Genomic DNA, 21,557 nt, shown 5'->3' with positions numbered 1-21,557 from the left:
CACATCTCACCTCAGGGGTCAGCTAATGCGAAGGTAGACAGTTAAAAGCAGAGGCTTAGAGACCAAACTGGGAAGATGTTTTGGGCAGAGAAGACCAAATGGGTCATTCAGCGTTTGGGAGACGTGACCAGACATGACCAAGGGGCCAGATGCACCAGTCTTGGGCCCGCAGATTGGACTTCCTTGACCAGGATCTGAGAAGCAGACTGGCACACACCCCAAACTCACGGTAACCTCATCTTACACCTGCCTCCCCCCAAGTCAGTGGGCTAGACAGGCCGAGTCTGAGCCTGGGTCACCCCTGAACCCACCATCCCAGAAAGGGGCCGGGCTGAGTGAGCACTCTGCATGCATCTGTGGAGCGAGACTGAGGCCCCAGGGCCTGCCGAGGGCGACCGGGGCGTTCTAAGTGGCAGTCACTCACTCTCCTGCTGACACCCACCTTCTTGGGTGATGCAGATGGAGCCGCAGCCCATGCCCACACGTAGCCCATCCACACCAGCGTCAATCAGGTTCTTGGCCTGAGCTGCTGTCACCACTGCGGGGGGAGGGGGAGTGGCAGAGGAGGAACAGTGTGAGGATGGGTTGCCCCTGCCCCGCCCGGGGGCTTCCTGGGACCCCAGTCTACACCTCCCCTTCACCTGCTGTGACCAAAGCCCATTCACTCAGCTCCCTGCCCCTCCATGCCAAGAGCGATGCCATCACCAGGCAACGCCAAAGGACGTAGAAAGGTTACACAGTGAGGGGGCAAGGGCCAGCACTCACCATTCCCCCCAATCACCTGGAGGCGGGGGTACTTCTGCTTGATGTAGTGCACCATGGCGATCTGATACACAGAGTTCCCTTGGGATGAGTCCTGTGAGAAGGGCGACAGGAAAGCTTAGGCGTGGAGGCTGAGAATCCTCACCGAGGGAGGGGGTCTTAAGTGGACAAATCCTGAAATTGTATCAAAGATGTATGAGGATACACCTTTGTCTTTTTCTGGGAAGACACTGGACAGTTCTCGGCAGAGTCTCAAAGGGGCCTGCCTTCCCCCAAAGGTTAAGCACCACTAACACACAGTCTCAGAGCAGACAAAGCCCTTTCATACCCACAATATGGACTGGTTCTCACAGCAAAGAGGTGGTGCCTGTGGTCGTATCCACTTGCCACCAACTCACGAACCAAACAGAATTACTTAACCTCTTGAGCCTTGGTTTCCCCCTCTGACAAGTGGGCATGGAGATTGTACCTCAGGGGGCTGCTGTGAGGGCTGAGTTCATCTGCATGAACGCCTTAGTGCAGCGCCTGGCAAGTGCGAGGTGCTCACTGCACGTGAGTGGTAACTGTTAGGGTCAAGTTATGAGTGCGAAGGGCCCCCAGAGGGGTCCACAGTTTGTTCTGAGCTGTCAGAGTACCAGTGACTCTCCCAATTCTGACCCCGGGCTTAATTAGAGGTGAAGCTGGTCTTCATAAGCCTCAACTCTACTGAGCCGCCCCTGCTCCAGGGCAGTGTCCGTACCAGCACTATGACGTCGGCGCCCGCCTGGGTGAGCAGGTCCAGGCGGTACTTGTCATCCTCACGGGTGCCCACGGCCGCCCCGCACAGCAGTTGCTTGTGGGAATCCTTGGAGGCCAGAGGGTAGTCCCGGTTCTTCTTCAGGTCAGTGCGGGCAATGATGGCCACTAACTCATCTCTATCATTGACAATGGGCAGCTTCCCTGACAAGGAACGCAGGGGTGAATTGAAGGAGCAGGCTTCTGAGGGTGGGGTAGGGGGGTAGTGAGAATGAAATGGACCAGGCCAGAGATTCCACTGCAGTACCCAAGCCAACCACTAGGTGACAGCACCCACCCAGGAAGCGCTCCTAGGGGCCTGGCTCTCTGCCCAAGGAACAGGAAGCAAAGAAACCCAGTTCCTGGAGCTCTTCCTGCCCTGTGGCCTGGCCAGGCTCGGTGGGCAGCCCCTGAGCACTGGCAGCCTTTCCCCTGAAGGGCCACAGGCCACAGTGGTCAAAAAACTCGTAGCTAGGGCACAAACACGAGGCTATCCTGCAGGGCGAAACGTGTGTCCTGCCCAACACCACCCCAGAGAACAATCCAGTATGGGCCAGGGGAGCATTTCCCAGTGGGTCCCACAGGGACCTAATGGATATTATGTCAACAGCCTCAATGTCAAATAAATTTAACCGCAAGACTTCTCAGAGCCTTTGATAAAGTAACATACAATTCTTTATGCAAGATGGGGAATACAGAAAGCAGCGTTTTTCAGACTTGTAAGAACACGGAGCCCTTTTTTCATGATGAGTGTTTCACAGGACTAGTCGTTTTGGGAAATATACTGTGAAGATGCCAAATAAGGGATGGGCTTTCCTGAGTCAGGAAAAAGACCTCAGAAGTCATGCTCCAGCCTGACGTTATTCAAACCTTCCCTGAGGCCCAGCTTAGTTGCAGGGGCAACCTGCAAGGCTGTGAAGGAACAGGGGGCTCTGGGGTACAGGGAGCCGGGCTGGGGGAGGGGGGGTTCTTGCATTTTCCGCCTCCTCCCTGGTACCTTTCTTGCTGCGCTGCAGGATCTCGTTTGCCTCCTTCAGTGTCACACCCGCTGGAGCCACCACCAGCTCATTCCGCGGTGTCATCACCTGTGGGGCCAGGAACATTTGCCTGCAGGTTGGCAGGTGAGAGAGAAGGGAGCCAGGCCTCCCTCTGGTCCCTGGTCACAGGCATCGGCCTGAGGCCCCGGGACGTGCGGTCCTCTCTGCCCCAGCCATGCTCTCCCTGCCCCGCGGGTACCTCACTGAGGAGGGTGGTGTGGTCCTTCTCGGCGAGGAAATCGATGTCTCGGGAGGTGACGATGCCCACCAGCTTGCTGCCCATGGTGCCCGTCTCAGTGATGGGGATGCCAGAGAAGCCATGCCGGATCTTGGCCTCTAGCACGTCACCCACGGTGTGCGAGGGGCTCAGCACCACAGGGTCCGTGATGAAGCCCTGTTCAAACTTCTGCGGGCAGAGACAGGGGAAGGAAAAGGCTGGAAGAAAGCTGGAGGTGTGTACAGTTTGGCCACAGGGGGCCGAGGGTCTCCTGGCTGTGCCACAGGGGAGCCAGGGCCCACCACGGGGCAAGAGGCCAGTGGGGAAACGAGGGCTGAGCCCTGCGCTCCCACTGTGGAGAAGGGCAGACAAGACCCCACAGCCACCAGCCAGGGAGTGCACCGGCCCGCAGAGCTGGCAATGGGAGGTTGGGAGGGCCTGTGAGGCGGAGGCTGCCAGAGGGCATCTTCTTTCTCAGGATGGGCCTGGTACTCGCCTTGACCTTTCGCACCTCGTTGGCCTGGAACTCTGGAGTGCAGTTGTGGTGAATGAAACCGATACCGCCCATCAGCTGGGGTTGAAGGGAAGAATGGTCAGAGCCAGGGGGCCAGCCCTCCTCACTCTGCAAACCCCACCTCTGATTCCAATTCCTCCTGACGCCCACCCCACTCGGTCCTCTTGGCCCTGGGGTCCCCACCCAGGTGCTCAACTCACAGCCATTGCGATGGCCATGTCAGCCTCTGTCACAGTGTCCATGGGGGAGGAGATGAGTGGCGTCTTCAGCGTGATCTTCCGAGTCAGGGCTGAAGTCAGGTCCTGAAGATGGAGACACAGGCTATGTGAAAAGTTTTATCATTCATTCGACAAACATTCACTGAGCTGCTACATGTACCTAGCACCAGGACAGGCCCTGGGGATACAGCAGTGAGCAAGGTGGATGAGTCTCTGCTACCTCTTCCAGAGCTTATACTCGGAAGGAAAAACGACACACACGAAACGTGCACAAGGTGATTCCAGTTGGGATGACGGCTCCAAAGGAAACCAACGAGGCAAAGTGACCACTGGAGAAAGAATGTGGGGATTAGGGAAACCTCTTTCTTGGGAGGCGACAAATGAAAACTAATCAAGTTAAAGTCCCCAAAGAGGGACTGTTGTTCCAGGCTGAGGGAGCTGTGTGTGAAACCCCGCCTCTGATTCCAATTCTCCCTGAGGTGCATTTAAGAAAGAAAAAGCTAGTAGAGTGGAGGGGAGGGAAAGAGGCAGCAGCTGAGGGCTGAGAGGCAGGGGGCGGGTCAAGGATATGCAGCCTTGAAAAGAGCTTGCATTCAATTTTGAGATGAGAATCCACTGGAGGACCTCAGGCGGAGGAGAGACATGATCTGATTTAAAGAGGTCACTCGGGTTCCGATGTGGAGATGGGATTCTAGGTGACAAGGCGTGAAACAGAGAGACCACCAGGGAGGCTGCTGACAGGTCCAGGTGGGAGATGCTGGGCACTGGGAACGTGGAGGCGTGGGAAGCAGTCTGTTAGACATCCAATCCAGGGGAGTAGGTGACTAAGGGTCTGCAGCTCAAGGGAGAGCTCAGGACTGCAAGGATATTCAGGAAGCATTTGCCTGTGAGTGGCAGCCAAGGCCAGATCACAGATTCCTCTGAGATTCAGGCCAACAGCTGTGGATCCTAGCCCACAAAACCCTCAGACACAGACTTTGCTATATAATTTTTTGGAGACACAAAGGCCCCTGCAGTCCATTCCCAGACTCCGGCTGAGAACCCTGGCCCTGCAGTCTAGAAAACTCCCCCTTCTCCTCTCTGATCCTAGCACAGGAGAAGAGCCACAGCCTCCTGACATAGGCCACAGGACAGGGAGACCCTTGATGGCCAGGGGGGCTTCTCCCATCCCTCTCTTCCTTGCACCCTGCCCAGGATCTGGCACAAAGCCAGGGTGCTCAGAAACTGAACAGCCAAACCAAGAAGGCTTCCTGGTTGCTGTCACAAGGGGAATATCCAGAATAGTCCTAATTTCCCCCTGAAAAATATGTCTGGGTCAGCACTGGCCACACAGGCTGGACATGAGCTTCCCCAACGTATAAGTGATCCAGGGACACTCGGGCCCTCTGGCATTTCATGACAATCAGACCTGAATACATATCAATGATAACAGCAACAGAAAAACTTTTTTTTTTTAATGTGTATTAATTCATGTTAGAATAATCTAACTTTTCCATGAAATGACTTACACCCATCAGCATTAGCCCCTGGGCTCCTGTAGGTTTGTCATATGTTAATTGTGTAAAGGACATTGGTCATTCACCTGGTTTATTGCTGAGCCCCTCCAGTTAAGGGAGGCACTGTTTCCTTATATTTGTCCACAATCTAACTTTTTTTTTTTTTTTTAAACCTCATCTCTTTTTCCTTTTTTTAATGTTTTTTATTTTATTTATTTATTTTTGGCTGTGTTGGGTCTTCATTGCTGCGTGCGGGCTTTCTCTAGTTGTGGTGAGCAGGAGCTGCTCTTTGTTGCAGTGTGCGGGCTTCTCATTGCAGTGGCTTCTCTTGTTGCGGAGCATGGGCTCTAGGCACATGGGCCTCAGCAGTTGTGGCGCTCAGGCTCAGTAGTTGTGGTGCACGGGCTCAGTAGCTGTGGCACACGGGCTTAGTTGCTCTGTGGCATGTGGGATCCTCTCGGACCAGGGCTCGAATCTGTGTCCCCTGCATTGGCAGGCAGATTCTTAACCACTGTGCCACCAGGGAACCCCCATAATCTAACTTCTTCAAACCCTCTTGCCAGTTCTTATATATCATGGATCCACAAACAAGTCTGTCCACCTCTTCCAAAGTCTCCATAATCTTACTGGCTTCTATGATGTCTTTGCTTAGCACTTCAGACAAAATCCAGTAAGTAATAAAGCAGCCACACCCACGTGCATGCCCACCCCCTCCCTGGGCCTTTCTGAACCTCACCTCAGGCTCTGTCAGTGAGCCCTCTGGCCTCAGGCCAGGCCCCCCTCTCAGGATACCCCCAAATCCCCATAGCTGCCTCTAACCCATTAGGCATAATCCACTGACTGTGCCAGTTTCTCTGACAGCACTAAAGGTTACATCCACCACATTCCCAAGAAAAGTCTCTCCTGGGAATTCCCTGGTGGTCCAGTGGTTAGGACTCTGCGCTCTCACTGCTGAGGGTCCGGGTTCAATCCCTGGTTGGGGAACTAAGATCCCCCAAGCCGCAAAAGAGGCAAGGTGTAGCTTTTAAAAAAAAGAAAAGTCGGGCTTCCCTGGTGGCGCAGTGGTTAAGAATCTGCCTGCCAGTGCAGGAGACACGGGTTCAAGCCCTGGCCCGGGAAGATCCCACATGCCACGGAGCAACTAAGCCCGTGCGCCACAACTACTGAGCCTGCGTTCTAGAGCCCGCGAGCCACAACTACTGAAGCCCGCGCGCCTAGAGCCTGTGCTCCGCAACAAGAGAAGCCACCACAATGAGAAGCCCTTGCACTGCAAGTAGCCCCTGCTCGCCGCAATTAGGGAAAGGCTGCGCGCACAGCAATGAAGGCCCAACACAGGAAGAAAGGAAGAAAGAAAGAAAAGAAAGAAAGAAAGAAAAAGTCTCTCCCACACCCTGCCCTTGAGCAAGAGATCAGCCTCTAGCACCACATACACAGCCCCTCTACCCCATCAGTGGAAAAGGTACTCACCACCTCATCAGCTGTGAAGTCTATGAATCCTGGGAGAATCAGGAAATCGCTGTGAAGAGAGGAAAGTGACTGTTCCTGGGTGAGGAGGGGTCCCTGAAAAGGGCAGGGCCTGCCACACCAGGGGAAGCAGCACGGGGGTGGGGAGATGGGCAGAGCCTCTGAGCCCTGTGCCATGTCAGGACTGAACCACTCTCATGCCCCTCGCTAGCATCTTGTCGACTTTAGCCCAGAGAGCTAGAGCCAAAGGCGGCGTAAGCTCTGTGGTCCTAGGGCGCCACCAAGGCAGTTGGCCCCAAATGTCCATTGTCTTCAGGGCTCAGAGTTTGTCTAGGAACCTAGACGTTCCCATAATGCAGCACACAGCAGATAAGGTGCCTGCCCTTGAAAACTTCTCCATCTTGAGAGGGGGAGGCAATAAATAAACACAGAATACACCTGAGAACAGTTTAGTAGGGCAGCATGGCATGAACACCACACAGCACAGGGCAAGCTGCACAGCCCAGTGCCAGGGCTGCTGAGTCACACAGGGTTCAGAACAGCACAGAGGGACCCCAGGGGGCTGAGTGCGGGGCATGTTCTGACAGAGCAGGCATTGGTAAAGGTTTGCCCAGTTGGACGGGAGCAGCCAACAGACATGGCCTGGGATGGGAAAGGGGAGGAAGGGGCCTTATAGTTAGGACCAGGACACTGGGGGCCCAGCCAAAGCACAGTAGTGGCCAACACTAGCGTGGAAAGGGAATGCAGGCCTGCATGCGTAAGGCAAAGCACAGTGCCACTGCCCAGGAGCCCCGACGGGTTCAATCTCCCTGAAATCACAGGGCCTAGACAGACACAACCAAAAGCACATGCCCCATGGTGTTCAGGAACACCCCCAACCAGACTAAGCAAAGCCATCGGGCACCCCAGGGCAGGAAGGAAAAGCTACAGGGTGGATGGGAGGGGTGGGGTCTTTAATTTGCCCCAAGGCCTAGAACAATTTCCCTAGGAAGTTTCCCTGGGAGACTCCACGGAAACTATATCATAGATACTCTATCCCCCCTCATCAAAGACCACCAAAGAAATAAAGAATCTTCACTGCCCCTGTCCCTAGGCAGCCCTTCTTCTGTACAGTGAAGAGGCCTCTGTGGCTCACTTAGAGGCAGGGAAGAAATGCTGGAGTCTGGGCCCCTTGGCATTTTCTAGGTATTATATACACCCCTCACCTGGCCCACACCCCAGCTACTCTGACAAGGAAGAGGAGACACTCCTCAGGACTGACTGGGTATCCTGGTGTCCAGGGAAACCGCCTGCCGAGCAGGAGTGCTTACAGGCAAAGCAGGAACTAGCAGGAGACAGGGCAGGGATGCTCCTGGCTCACCAGCATCCTCACTCCACCCCAGTCCCAGGTCCTGATGCTCTTTCCTGGCATGGACACAGTCCTGCAGCCACAAGAAGAGCTAGTGCCAGGCCTGCAGCCAACAGGACAACTGGCCCAGGGCCCACGGAAAAGCACATTAAGCCAGAGGCAAATGGATAGGTCTTGCCCTCCTCAAAACTCCTGGGTGAGGTGGGCTTGGGTGGGTGATAGTCAAAGAATACTCATGCCCGGGGGGCACCAGTACTAACTTGTAGGCAGCCAGGGGCACAAGTGGAAAGAAGACTGGACTGGACGGTGGAAAAAAAGAGCCATCCCAACTGCCCAGCTGGGCATCTCCTGGGGGCAACACCCAAGCAGCTGCCTTAGCTGGGCTCCAGGGCCCCCTCTGCCCTCGTGGTGACGCTGGGAGTTGAGAGGGTGTCGTGGACCAAGGTCTGGAAAGTCTCCATTACCCCCACATCTCGCGTTCCCACACGCCCCAAGGCCCCTCCATGCGGCCAAGATGCCCATGAGAGGAGGAAGGGGGCAGGCAGGACCCGGATCTAGCCAGAAACGGGGCATGGCACCGAGGGCCGCGATGTCGCTGTGCCACGTCCGTCTGCTCTCGGCGCGGGCCGCCTTCCTTCCCTTGCCCAGCCCTCCCCCCCCCGCCCCCCGCCCAAGTCGCTCGAATCGGGCCGGGGACGCGGGCGTCACCAAGGGGGGAGCTGTGCACGTGCAGGGCCGGGGCCGGGAGTCGGGGGGGGGGGTCACGGCGCGTTAGTGCGCGCACCCAGGTAGGGCCGAGGCCCCCAGCGCTTACTTGTAGGTGAGGCCGTCGGCGTTGGCGAACAGCTGCTGCGCAGTGAGCCCATCCTCGGGCACGTAACCGGTGCCGCCGCTGATCAGGTAGTCCGCCATGCTGCCAGGAGACACCGCGACCCGACATAAACACCCGCGCGGGCCGCCCCGCTACCGCTGCTGCCGCTGCTGCTACTGCTGACGCCGCGCCACGGCCACGCTGCCGCCGCGGGCTGGGAGGGCCGGGGGCGGGGGCTGCGGCAGCGGCGGGGCGGGCCCAGGGCGCCGCCCTCCCCTCCCGCCCCTCCCCCGGGAGCCCGCCGCCTCCACCCGGAACAGCACAAAGAGCCCCGCGGAGCCCGGCCCAGCCGCCGCCGCTGCGCGCACGCCCAGGGCCGCCTGCAGTAGCACAGCGGCCACTCGGGACCGGGGCGGGGGAGAACGTGTGGATCCAACGCGAGGAGGGGGCTGAGCCAGGCCGGGACACGCCCCCTCCGCCGCTCCACGTCCCGCCTCCTAGGCTCCCCGCAGCGCCTCCCCCAGGCCCGCCAGCATCCTGGGCCACCCCAAGCCATCCGACCCCGCCGGCCTGAGTCTCCGCTGGCCCTACTCCCCAGCCCCAGGGTTACCTCTCACATGGTTTACCTTTCCCAAGACTAAGGCTCAGACTTTAACCAGGGCCTGGAGCCCTGAGGAACTGGTTTGGGCTGACAGCTCCCCAACACAGCAGTTTGAGGTTGTACCCTCCCGGCAGTGCACCCGCCCGCGCTCCCCACAACTGGGCATCAGTCCTAGGGGTCAGGCATCCTTAACAATGACAATCCCTGACCTTTGGGTGGCCTTGGAGCCCTCTGCAGTTTACAGGCGTTTTTCATAAATGATCACATTTACTCTACAATCTAGTATTTGCCAATTATTAGGTGTCCCACCCCACCCCTGCTTTACAGATGCAGAACCTACAGTTCAGGAGGGGTTGGAGACAGGTACTACACCTGACTCCTGATCCAATGCTTCAGTCTTACATCCTGTCTCATCCCCAGCTCAAAAAGTAGAGTGGATACCGTGGGTTTTAACCCCAGAGGGGAAAGTTTGCTTTTATTTGGGAGGGTAGCATGGTGGGAAGGTGAGGGAGGATCACAGGCCTGGCCTAGGCAAGTATGTATACATATAAATTAGGGCAGAGGCTAGGGAAGTTTTGAGAATTTCCCAAAGCAGACATTTGGTGGCCCTGGATGCCCAGCAAGACCCAGATTTCTACATGAAGGTAGTAAGATTAGGTAGCAAGTTGATTCACATGGGAGGAGGTGGGGTGTCAGGGGGCAGACCCTCCCCCTTTGCGTGACCAGAACTACTAACGCTACTGCCTGACCAGAAGCCAGAAAGCGGATTTCCACCCCTCCCCCACACCCTCTGCCCCAGGCCCAAATGCCACGCTCTCCTCCCTCTGTCCTCCTATGGTCCCTACGGCTCATTTCTTGGTGAAGTGAGGGAAAGCTGGGCCAGGGACACAGTCCTCTCCCTGGCAAGGTGGCTGTCTGTGGTACTCCCTCCATCCCCAGCCCTCAAGGCTGGGTTTGTTTACCTCTCACCAGTGTGGTGGCAGCCAGGCCCAAGGGAAACTCCCTGGGATGCCCAGCCCCCCCAGTGACGCCCCGGGACCCTGCCAGGAAAACACAGCCTGTTCCATCTGTGTGCAGAGGGGAGGGGAGGCTTCCCACAGAGCTGGGGTGATGAGGCCCATGAGGCTGAGAGTGCTGCAGGGGGCTCACAGATGTCCACAGTGCCCTCTTTCTTACTGTGGGGGGACCAGAAAAATCACAGGCGCCCAAGCTTCCCTCTCTACCCAGGGAGCCCCAAGGAGGCTCCTGATGGGGGCCTCTGGAGGCCCTCTGGTGTTGAGAAGTGGGGGAGAGGGCCTGCTGGGGTTCTTTGCTGAGTGGGGATTGGGGCCAACTTGCTAGGGATGCCTGGGACGTACTTGATCCCTCTGCACTCACAGACTCATCCAGAGGGCCTGAGCCATATGGGGAGGAGGGTCATCCTGAGGGGACCAGCACTACGACCTCCTACTGGCCACCTGGAGGCAGAGCAGTGAGACCAGCCACAGAAAGCACCTGGCCACTCAGGGCTGTCCTGGGCATCTTTCTAGCCATAGAAGGATGGGGCTAGGATAGCATTGCAGGCACAGCACCCGGGCTGCCCCTGTGGTCTCCCTGGGTCTCTGAAGGACCTGCTCTGGGTCACTATCTCCTGCAACTAGGGTACTATTCAAGGTTCCACCAGGGCTGGGGCCCAGGACAGCAGCTGGGTTCTGCCATCTCAGTTGACCTTAGTATGACACCTGCCCCAGCGTAGAACTCAGAACCAGAGGAGGAGGCTGCCAGGCTGAGTTGTGGGGAGAGTCCTCTTCCCGGTGGCCACAGACCTCACAGCCCCACTCCCGTCTCCTGCTGCTCCACACCTCCTCCTGCTTTGACCTGTGTCAGGGCTCCTCATTACTCTAAGCTGCTGAGCTCAGCCCTGCGTTAGGCTGTCCTCTTCCAGAAACTGTTAATCCCCCCCCCAGCTTTCCTCCTCCCTCTTCCTGATCTTCCCCCCACTGCTTCCTCCATGGGGAGGAGACACCAGGCAACCAGTGGCCTCCTCAGCTCGAGGAAGGGCTGTTGGTCCCCTGAGGCTCCACACCTAGCAGCTGCGAGGGCAACGGAACAGAACAGACCCAAGCCCCTTCCTTAGGACAGGGGGGGGCACCCATATCCAGGCAGGGAGCCCAGAGGTCTCTTTCTAGTCTGGGGCTATTTGAAAGGACAAGATTTCAAAACACTTCCGAGGGGAGAGGTGGGGTGGGGGAGTGCTAATAACATTGTTGACCTGGGTTAGGGGACATAGTTTGCCCAAGTTCAAGCCAGAGAGCAATAACTCTGGCCTCAGACCTAGACTTCTCATGGAACCCTGTCCTCTTCCCACAGCTTTAAGCTAGTGATGGCAGATGGAGGTCTAGCCAGCAGGTTTTGAATCTCATTACACCACCTGGCTGGGTCTCAGGTTTTACACAGGCTCTTCAGAGTCTGGTGGGGGTGTGGGGATAGTACAGGTGCAGAAGTACAATCTGGAGAAGGGATGTTCCTGGTGTTCTGAAATGATACTTTTGCAATACCTTCTCCAACCAAGGCACTGCTTCCATCAAGGCCCCGTGTGCCCCAGCACACTCCCTCACCTCCTGTAGCTTCTCTCTATTGCCCTGGACCTTGAGCCCCAGTAGCTGGATTTCTAGGATGGGAGGAAAGATACAGTTGCCAGAACCACAGTCAATTCTAGAGAGCCAGCCTGCGGGGGCAGGAGGGGCCAGCCTTCACCCAGCAGCCCCTTAAGCCGTTAAAAGTTCTTACATAAGAGGCCAACCCCTGGGCAGAGCTGCAGGGCTTATTCCCCCAGACCACCGCCCACCCCACCCCCCTCAAACCCAGCTTCCAGGTCACCTCCCCAAGCTGCTGAGCACCAACAGATGGGACAGGGAAAGAAGTCCAAATCCTCTGGACCGGAAGGACAGTGGGATTGCATTTCAAGCTGCGATACAATCCAGAGATTAGCCACTGTCTCCTTTTCAGTCAGTCCCCTGGGACCCAGATCAACACCTCCACTCTTCCTCCAGGGACCCTAACAGACCCCAGCAGGGTAAGGGCAGAGGGGGTTTTGAATCTTAGGAGAGACCCTGGGGTGAGCTGCACTGGCCGCCTCATCAGACCTCAGTGAATGGTGAGGAGGGGACGGTGTCCTCACTCGACTCCGAGGAGGCCCTCCATCTGGTCACCTACACCTGCCAGGAAGACTCTGAAGATAGTTCTAGGAGGAAACGGCTAAGGAGGAGTAAGCAAAGTTGGACATGGACTTCAATAGGCTCGGTCTGAACCCCAGGAGTTGTAGCCACTTGGCTCGGGTGTGTAGTTGAGGTCAGATCCAGGACTAAAATTGTAGGGATCGTTCTTCCGACCTGCTCCCCGGTGCAACACAGCACTGAACCTTTTCCACAGTGCCCGCCTGCATCCCCCAACCAAAGCTGGGTGCGGAGCGTCTGAGCCCGGTTTCAGGAAGTTAGAGCTTGAGGCGGTAAGAAGGCATGGGTGGTGGGACCTACCCTTCCCCTCCCCCGCAGCGCTGCCTGGTTCCCAGAGCCGCCGCGCCCGCCCCGGATGCGCCCCGCGCGCTCTGCCCTGGGCGTCACCTCTCAGGCTCGTAGCCGGCCTGCAGCAGGCGGGCGCTGTACCGCTGCGCCGCCGTCTCGTGTCCCGGGTGCTGCCGGGCTCCGGGCTCCGGAACATCGGCGGCTCCGCCTCCCTGCAGCGGCGGTCGGAGCGGCCCCGACCCGGCTGGCGGAGCGCGCGGCTCCTCCATGAGGACGCCGCGGCTCAGGGCGGGTGGGCGGGAGCCTCTCCGCCTAGAGGCTCCCCGGCCCGGGCTAGGGAGTGAGCGCAGCCCAGTCTGGTCCGGGGAAGGGGCGGGGCCGCCGAGGCGGGGCCTGCGTGCCGGGGGCGGGACTCGAGTCCCGGGGACCGGGTCGCTCGGGGGAGGGAGTCCGCTGGGCTTTCCGCGCTGGCAACGCTCTCCCACCGGCCACTCTTCGCGGCTGCCCAGATTCAGCCCGTCTCTCCCATCCCCGGATCAGCCACAGGATACTGGGAGACGGAAGTGGAACTGCAGAGGACCTCCACCCTTTCCCGCCGTCCGGACCTTCCAGTTTCTCCTGGCCCCTTCTAAGGAAAACCAGAAAAGAGCGCAGAGTATTATCAGCGGCCGGAGCTTTCTTCGCGTCTTGTGTGGGGGGCGCCTCTGCCTCTTGCGAACGAAGGCACGGTCCTTTGAATCGCCTCCTGCCGGCCAGCGGCAGACCTACCTTGCTAGAGCAAGATAGGCGGGGAGATTATCCATCTTCCTTTGCCTACTGCCCCCTTTGCCTGCTCAACACACTCCTTTAGACAGGAGGAAAACGGATTTTCCTTAGCCCTTACCTGCCACTACCTGAGGAAGGAACAAATAAGACTGCAGGCTCCTTAAGGAAAAGGGCCTTGTCTTCCCTTGCCTGGGGTACCCCATAACCAGGGAGTGGGGTTGAGCACACAGGTGCTCAAACTTCTTCATCTGCTGACTAGAAAGCATACTTTTTCCTCTTTCATAATTGTTATGACTAGCAACAGTGATTGAGCACCTAGCAGAGTTGGCAAGTAAGAGTCCTTGCCCTCAGGCAATCTCTTTAAGGAAACAGAATAGATAGAAAATAAACAGTTGACAATTCTCATACTATATATATATTTTTTTTTCCACAAAAATCTGACAATCTGAGGGAGCAAATGGTAAACACTAAACGACTGTGGGCTAAGATGCATTTTAAGGAGGCAGAGTTAAGGGTCAGACTTTTCAGCAACTATTTCACAAAGGAAATTGCATTTACGCAATGGTAAGATCTTGGATTTTATCCTGCCTGGTACCTTTTCTTATACATGTACACACCAACTCCCCAGATTCGAGATCAAAACAATTTCTCTGACAGCTCAGCCACGTGAATGCCATTATAGACAATTATTTTTGCTACAGACTGAATGTTTGTGTTTCCTCAAAAGTCATATATTGAGGCCACTGTCACCTTCTGAGATGGCCCACACTCTGTCTGTGGAGTGTGTTTCTCTCTAAATAAATCCACTTCTAAAAAAAAAAAAAAGTCATATATTGAAACCTAATCCCCAATGTGATGGTATTTGGGGTTGGAACCTTTGGGAGGTGATTAGGTCATGAGGGTGGAGCCCTCATGAATGGGATCAGTGTCCTTATTAAAGAGACCCCAGAGAGTTCCCTCACTCCTTCCACCATGAAAGGACACAGCGCCTATGAACCAGGAAGTGAGCTCTCACTAGACATCAAAACTGCCAGTGCCTTGATCTTGGACTTAGCCTCCAGACTGTGAGGAAAAAATGCTTGTTTCAGCCACCCAGTCTAAGGTATTTTTATTATAGCAGCCTGAATGGACTAAGACAATTTTGTAGAGCAAGATTATTACCATGTTCCTGCAGGTATCGCAAAGAGGCAAGGGCAGACTAATCTAAATTATACGCAGTGATGAAGTCATTTTTCTGGTCCCTATTTGTGAACTGATCATTCTAGACACAGAAAGAGCCAAAACACAGGTTTATGACTGTAAACAGGAGGCGTAGTATATCAAAGAGGACTGGGACTGGCAGTTAGGTGGGCCTTGGTCCAAATCTGTGCTTCTTACATATATTATATTATATATAATTCTTATATAATTACCCAAGTCACAATCTCTCTCTGAGCCTCAGTTTCCTCATCTTTCAAATGGAGTTACAATATGTATCTCATAAGGTTGCTTTGCCATTAGTGAGATAACACAGGTAAACTTCCTGGCTCATGGTAGGCTCTTAATAAACAGAAGTAATGATTATTTTAAGCTAAGTAAGCTGTGGCTAAGTTCTACGCTTTTGACCCACAACTAAATGCAATATATTATAATTTCTATTACATATTCATTCAATAAATGCTTATTGGGCACCTCCTATGTGCCAACTGGGAGTGCATGGTGAACAAGATGGTGATTGTCTCTGCTGCTGTGGGCCTTAACGTCCCCTGGGGCAGAAAGACAAACAGGCAGTGAGAGTACAATGTGAAAAGGGCTCTGACAGGGGAGGACCCCTCTCCACACAGCCCAGACTCCTGGGCAACGCACAGAACATAGCCAGTTGTTCTGAGAAAGAAATGAGTCAGGGTCCACTTCAAAGGTCCCTGGAGGTAGGCAGAATATGAAAAATAAATGACACACACATATATGGTGAGTGGGTCCCAGCAATGACTGAGACCTGGTCTCACTTACAGAGTGGTTCTGTCTTTTCTCCAGAGTTTGTTGGCTACAAATGAGATTTACCAGCAAACTATTCATTAAAACAATCACATAACCTGAGGGCCTCAGTGTGTCATATGAAGGGATTTTACCTGTAGTAATTTCTATACCATGGTTCTCAGGACATTTGTGATGTCTGGGGACATTTTTGAATGTCATAACTAAGGGGGGAGGGAGTATATTACTGGTGTCTGGTGAGTAGAGGCCAGAGATGCTGCTAAACTCCTACAGTGCATGGGACAGCCCTTCACAACAAAGAATTATCCAATCCCAATGTCAGTAGTTGATATTGAGAGACTCTGGTCCAGAGGAACTATTTGAAGAAACGGGAACTAAAGAAAAACTACTTAATTTTCCTAAAGCCACAGGACAATGGACTGTTTTGGTTTTTTGTACGTGAAAGAGTTATGTATCCTCACGGGGCCTCCTCATCTGAGAAATGAGAGTATTGGATTTGATCTTGTAGAAAGTCCTTTCCAGTTTGAAAGTTTATGAATCAAATACATTTATAGGATTAGGATGCAGTTAACATGGGGCTATAAGACTGAGGGATGGTGGTCAGTCCAGGTGCTAGTGTGTCTGCATTTCTTTACCTTCCAGACTTCCTGAAGTCAGGTGCATAGTCCATTCATCAAAAACGTATGGAATGAGGGCTTCCCTGGTGGAGCAGTGGTTAAGAATCCACCTGCCAATGCAGGAGACACGGGTTCGAGCCCTGGTCCAGGAAGATCCCACATGCCGCGGAGCAACTAAGCCCGTGTGCCACAACTACCGAGCCTGCACTCTAGAGCCCGTGAGCCACAACTACTGAAGCCCGCACGCCTAGAGCCCGTGCTCCCAACAAGAGAAGCCACCACAATGAGAAGCCTGCGCACAGCAACGAAAACCCAACGCAGCCAAATATAAATAAAATAAATAAATTTTTTAAAATTACATTAAAAAAAATGTATGGAACGAGGGATTTCCCTGGCGGTCCAGTGGTTAAGACTTTGCCTTCCAATGCAAGGGGTGCGGGTTCAATCCCTGGTCGATCCCACATGCCTCACGGCCAAAACACTAAAACATAAATAGAAGCAATATTGTAACAAATTCAATAAAGACTTTAAAAATGGTCCACATAAAAAAAAAACCTTTAAAAAATGTATGGAATGTGACTTCCCTGGCAGTCCAGTGGTAAGACTCTGTGCTTCCACTACAAGGGGCATGAGTTCAATCCCTGGTCAGGGAACTAAGGTCCCGCATGCCAGTGCGGTGCGGCCAAAAAAATAAAAAATAAAAAATGTATGGAACACCTATGGGCAAGGTGCTGTGCTTGGGTGTTAGAGGGGTGCAAAGAGGAATTAGATACAGCTCTTGCCCTAGAGTTACCTACAATGTAGGAGGGGGGAAAAAGCAAGGATAACTATAAGACCAAATCAAAGACCAAAATTAATTGAGTATATACGCATCAGATACTAGGATGGACACTTGGCATACTTTTCTCATTAATCCTACTTCCCATTATTTATTATTTTTCAGGCAGGGAAACTGAGGCTCAGGCAGGGTAAGCAGCTTGTTCACAGGCAGGGAGCGTTGATTGGTGGGGCCCAGGAAAGGCCCTGGGCCTGTTTCCTTCAACACCTGAGTCTTTAAATATCTTCCTAGTAACTCTCATCTTCTCTTCCCGCGTACAGAACCTGACACCATCAGCGGAGAATCTAATACAAGGTATATAGCCCATCGCAGGGGACTTCAAAAGATAGTTCAGATTATTTTGTGATTCAGATTTTGATCTAAGTATCACTTGAAATAAGTGGAGTTTAGCTTGGAAATATTTTTATTGTGGGTTCCATTTATTATAACAAAGTTTCTGCAGTTGATAGAGCAAAGTTCCTTGCCAACAATTGTTCCTCAAGATCTGATGGTGGGAAGAAAGTGGACTGACCTTTTAGAAGCAAATATGAATATCTCCAATCCATAAAAGCGTAACTTAGGCCCAAAGGTAGCTATCATAATAACTTCTACTTGCACTTCTAACATTTGTAAAGTGTGCATTGATTTGTTCAACAGATAATTATGGAGCACTTGACGTGTATAATAGTGTGCTAGGCACATTAGGGCACACAAAGGAATCTAGCCTGGAAAATGAAATATTAAAAGCTAAATAACAATATAAAGTAATGGTTCCCAGCTGGGGACAATTCTGCCCCCAGGGTTCATTTTGAGATGTCTGAAGACATTTTTTGGTTAGGGATGCTCCTGCGTGTTCTGAAAAGATACTTTTGCAATTGGTTTTTTTTGGTTGTCACAACCAGAGGGGTGCTGCGGGCATCTAGTGGGTACGGACCAGGGATGCTGCTGAAATCCTAAAATGCACAGGCTAACCCCTTACAACAAAGAATTATCCAGCTCAAAATGTCAATAGCACTGAGGTTGAGAATCCCCAATATAAAGCAATTACGTTCTCGTTGGTAATGCCAACTATGTTTATAGAAGTTGCAAGAAGAGACCCAATGCTATAGCTGGAGTAATCAGGGACAATTTCACAGAGGAAAAAGGACCTGCCTGGGTCTCTGAAGGAGTTAGGATTTAGGAAGGGAGGGGGCCTAGAGGGGACATTCCGAGGAGGGAATATTGCACGGGCGAAAGTGCTGAGGTGAGGTGAACTAGGAGGTTTCTGGAACAGTGAGCGGGCCATCCTGGATGGAGCATTATCTCCACTCCACATTCTGTGGGTTGGGTCAGGCTGGTGGTGTCACATCTCCAGGTGACAGATGAGGAAACCAAAGCACAGAAAGCTTCAGAGCAGATCCTGTGATGGTCTCTGAGCTGGAGAAGAAGCCAGTCCTCCTGTTGCCCGGGCCCTGGGCTTTCTCCACCGTAGTCCCCCTCACCTGAGCCATGGTCCCACCCTGGACCGGTATCTGCCATGAGACGCATCACCCAAACAAAAGCTTCCTTCTGTCCTGAATCCAGCTGTCCTACTCTGGAAGATCACTATTTCTTTATTTGAAAGGACACCCTGTAGAAATCTAAACACGCACACACACTCACACACTTCTCAAGCCAGAAATGGAGAGAAAGGCTGGTAGAAAACGGAATCACGTTCTAAAGAACACTAACTCAAAATTAATAGTCAGTCAACAGGCTAGCTGGGGGAAGAGCAGCCAGTTGCTCAACAGAAACAGAGCAGCTTCTGGCTGGCTGTGGTGCTGTCACATGATCACCATGCCCAGGAGGGGGGGGGGCGGGGGAGGGGGGGCGAGGAGCGGGGACAGGTAGGTCTTAGGTAGGTCTCCAGAACAGATGAAATGGAGAGAAAATCTCACCTGGTGGAGGGAAAGGGAGAACCAGGAGTTTCCCACTCAGACACTCTGAGGAGACTAGACCAAGGTGCTGTGAGGACAAAGGCCGATGCTGATCTGAGGAGGGAGGGTCCAGGGTCCTAGGGAACCATCACAAACCCCCCTTCCCAAGTCTGTTCTGACCACCTGGAGTCTTTCCTCTCCAGTGTACATTTAGGGAAGAAAAGACCCGGAGGCAAAGCATCTGGGAACAGGGTCAGAAAAGGGTGAAAAGGAGAACAAAGGGCAGCTGTTCTAGGCTAGTTGAGATGATGCGGGGCCTGGGACTTGGGAGAAGCACCAAGTGGATTGCCAGGGGCAGCTGCAGGCTTCACAGAGTCAAGGAATCATTCACCTGTGCCCTAAACATTGAGGAGGAGGGGGGTGAGGTCAGAGGAGAAGGAGCACCCTGGAGATTAGATTAGAGGTCCTGAGGGAGGCAGAGCCCCAAACATGGGTCTCACTCCCACGCCTGCCGGCCATCCACATCCAAGGATGGGGTCCATGGGAGGAAGCGGGACCCCGGTGCCGGCCTCATGACTCTTCTCCCTCACCCCTCCTTATCCCAGGGCTTAAATAGATTGATAGCTTTGCCATGTGTCACCCAGTTATTGATTGCTTTTGCATCTCCAGTGAGGATGAGGCTCTGGTCATGTAGGGTTGGCGCATGGGTGAGCGTGGAGCGTGGATTGGGGCGGTGGGTGGAGATCACTGGTCCAGGAAACATCTATGCCAAGACCACAGCAACTCCTTGTGCCCACGCCCACAGCATCCTCTGCACTGGATCCCCACGGAGATGCCCTTCCCCTCACCCCCAGGGGCACAGGTGGCACCAAAATCCTGTCTTTGAGGACAGTTTGTCCACCCTCCCACTCTTTTAGTTCCAACCATTTCCCAGCCTGGCTGCATAAGAAAAATGTAAGCAATGTGCAGACTGCACTTTTCTCCTGACTGGGAGGCCCTGACATTATCACAGCCACAACAAACCCCGGCCTTCACCCCAACCCACTCCTGCCTCTTGCCTGGGGCTTGAGCAGAGGGACGCAGGGCACCGGTGGGGCCAGTTTGGGCCCAGGGTGTCAGGGCAGGCCCCCCACCCTGGTCACTGCATGGTGTGGCCTGGGGAGTGGCTACTGTGGGTGCTTCTCAGTCCCCAGGGTGCCCCGAGGGAACTGAAGGCGGGAAGGGGATGATGTGCCCATCCAGGGAGGGAGGGTCATTGGGGATCAACTTTCCCAAGTTTGGAAAGAGCCCCCCTCCCTCCCTGCCTGCCAGCCCCTGCCCCTTGCCTCCTGCCAGGTCACAGGGGGCAGTGGGACAGAGGGCAGTGGAGAGAGGTGAATGGGGCCTCCACCTCCTCCTTGGACTGGAGGCCTGGATGTTGGGAGGGAGGGAGACGAGGGGGAGGGCCCAGTCACAGGAGTGGTAGCCCCATGCCCACCTCACCTCCCCAAGCCTCCCTCCACCCCCAGGCATAGCCTCCCACTTGCCTAATCCATCCAAGGGTACCACTGGGAGTGTCACCTCCCCCCTGCTCCCAGGCCTTGAGACCCTGCTGGTTCCCACAGGCTGTACTCCCTCCTGCCCCACCCACTCAGTCTGTGACTATGAGGGGATGCTTGGAGAGGAATCATCTGCTCTCCTGTTTCCACCCCTGCCCCCAAGTCCTCCAGCTCCGACCCCAACTCCGTCCTCAGGGTGAGGGCTGCCCAGGCTCCCTGCTGGAGACTTGGGCCTCTTGGCAAATCCCCAGGGCCCCTTGCAGGCTTCAGCCGCACCTGGTTACCTGCAGGCAGGCCCTGTACCCACAGCACCGGCTTCCCCTCCCTTAGGTGCAGCTGGACCTCAGCCCAGAGCCACTGGGGGAGGCTAAGGCACCAAAGTACCCAAAAGGGCAGCTTGGGGGTGAGGTGGGGAGGCAACAGTTCTCCCCCTCAAAGGTACAGAGGTGGGCCTGAGGACCCCAGGCCAGGGTGAGATTGCACTGGGATGCCCTAGGCTCCTTCTCCCTACATACACTGAAGAAAGGAAAAAGGGCATTATATCTGCAGTCCTAAAATGCTGGGAGATACTGCCCTGTTTAGCTTCCAGCTAACAAAAAGAACTCTCCCAAGACTGAGAGCATATTTAGGAAGTGGTTCGGAAAGCTTACATCACCACTGACCTTCAGCCTAGAAACCTGAGCCAGCTGGGGGAGGGACCCTGGAGCGGGGTGTCTGTGACAAGACCACCGAGCTCACTGGCAGTTCTGCCATTGCCGCCCTGGCATGGGGCTGGCATGGGGAGTGAGTTCCTGGCACCTGGCCCCAGCCCTGGGCAGTGTGTCCCTAACATCGCGAGCAGGTGGGAGTTGCTGCGGCCACGCTGAACCGGGGCCTCTCTGCACGTGTGTGTCCACTCCCCGGCCCATCACACCTTGGCTTCTGCTTCCGGTAATTCATCATTTGTTTTTCTGAAGCTTGATTGTCATTGTGACGGAACATATTAAACAAAAGGTGAGGTAACTAATGAAGTAAGTTACTTGAAAGAGCTTTGACAAATATCAAGAGCTGCACATACACGTTATTATTCTTAGTGCTTCCAACCATCAAGGAGTGTCGTTAAGTCCTTGCCAGACTCGGAGGGATCTGAGAGTTCATCTGATCCAGCTCTTTCATTTTGCAGACAAAAAATGTGAGGGGCGAGGTGGTCTTCCCAAGACCACATGG

At 54.3% G+C, this 21,557-nt stretch overlaps 1 protein-coding gene across 3 annotated transcripts in view; it reads right to left on the bottom strand.

The window, feature by feature from the left end:
- IMPDH1 (inosine monophosphate dehydrogenase 1) overlaps positions 1-21,557 on the bottom strand; it is a 60,501-nt gene that overhangs the window by 3,637 nt on the left and 35,307 nt on the right. The window contains exons 1-10 of one of the 3 annotated variants that reach the window (XM_057550310.1): positions 12,845-13,112; positions 8,645-8,743; positions 6,486-6,534; positions 3,505-3,606; positions 3,287-3,361; positions 2,773-2,979; positions 2,534-2,621; positions 1,502-1,701; positions 766-856; positions 443-538 (exon numbers count right to left, since the gene is read on the bottom strand). In XM_057550310.1, coding sequence (XP_057406293.1) covers positions 443-538; positions 766-856; positions 1,502-1,701; positions 2,534-2,621; positions 2,773-2,979; positions 3,287-3,361; positions 3,505-3,606; positions 6,486-6,534; positions 8,645-8,743; positions 12,845-13,014 — 1,177 coding nt within the window. In that variant the 5' untranslated portion in view covers positions 13,015-13,112. Of the gene's footprint in view, positions 1-442; positions 539-765; positions 857-1,501; positions 1,702-2,533; positions 2,622-2,772; positions 2,980-3,286; positions 3,362-3,504; positions 3,607-6,485; positions 6,535-8,644; positions 8,744-12,844; positions 13,113-21,557 lie in introns of those variants that run through there. The other 2 variants (XM_057550312.1, XM_057550311.1) reach the window with 2 other exon arrangements.

Source organism: Balaenoptera acutorostrata, chromosome 7, assembly GCF_949987535.1.
Source record: "Balaenoptera acutorostrata chromosome 7, mBalAcu1.1, whole genome shotgun sequence".
Lineage (NCBI taxonomy): Eukaryota > Metazoa > Chordata > Mammalia > Artiodactyla > Balaenopteridae > Balaenoptera > Balaenoptera acutorostrata.
Note: the sequence above shows the minus strand (reverse complement) of the source record. Positions and strands in the feature narration are given on the sequence as shown.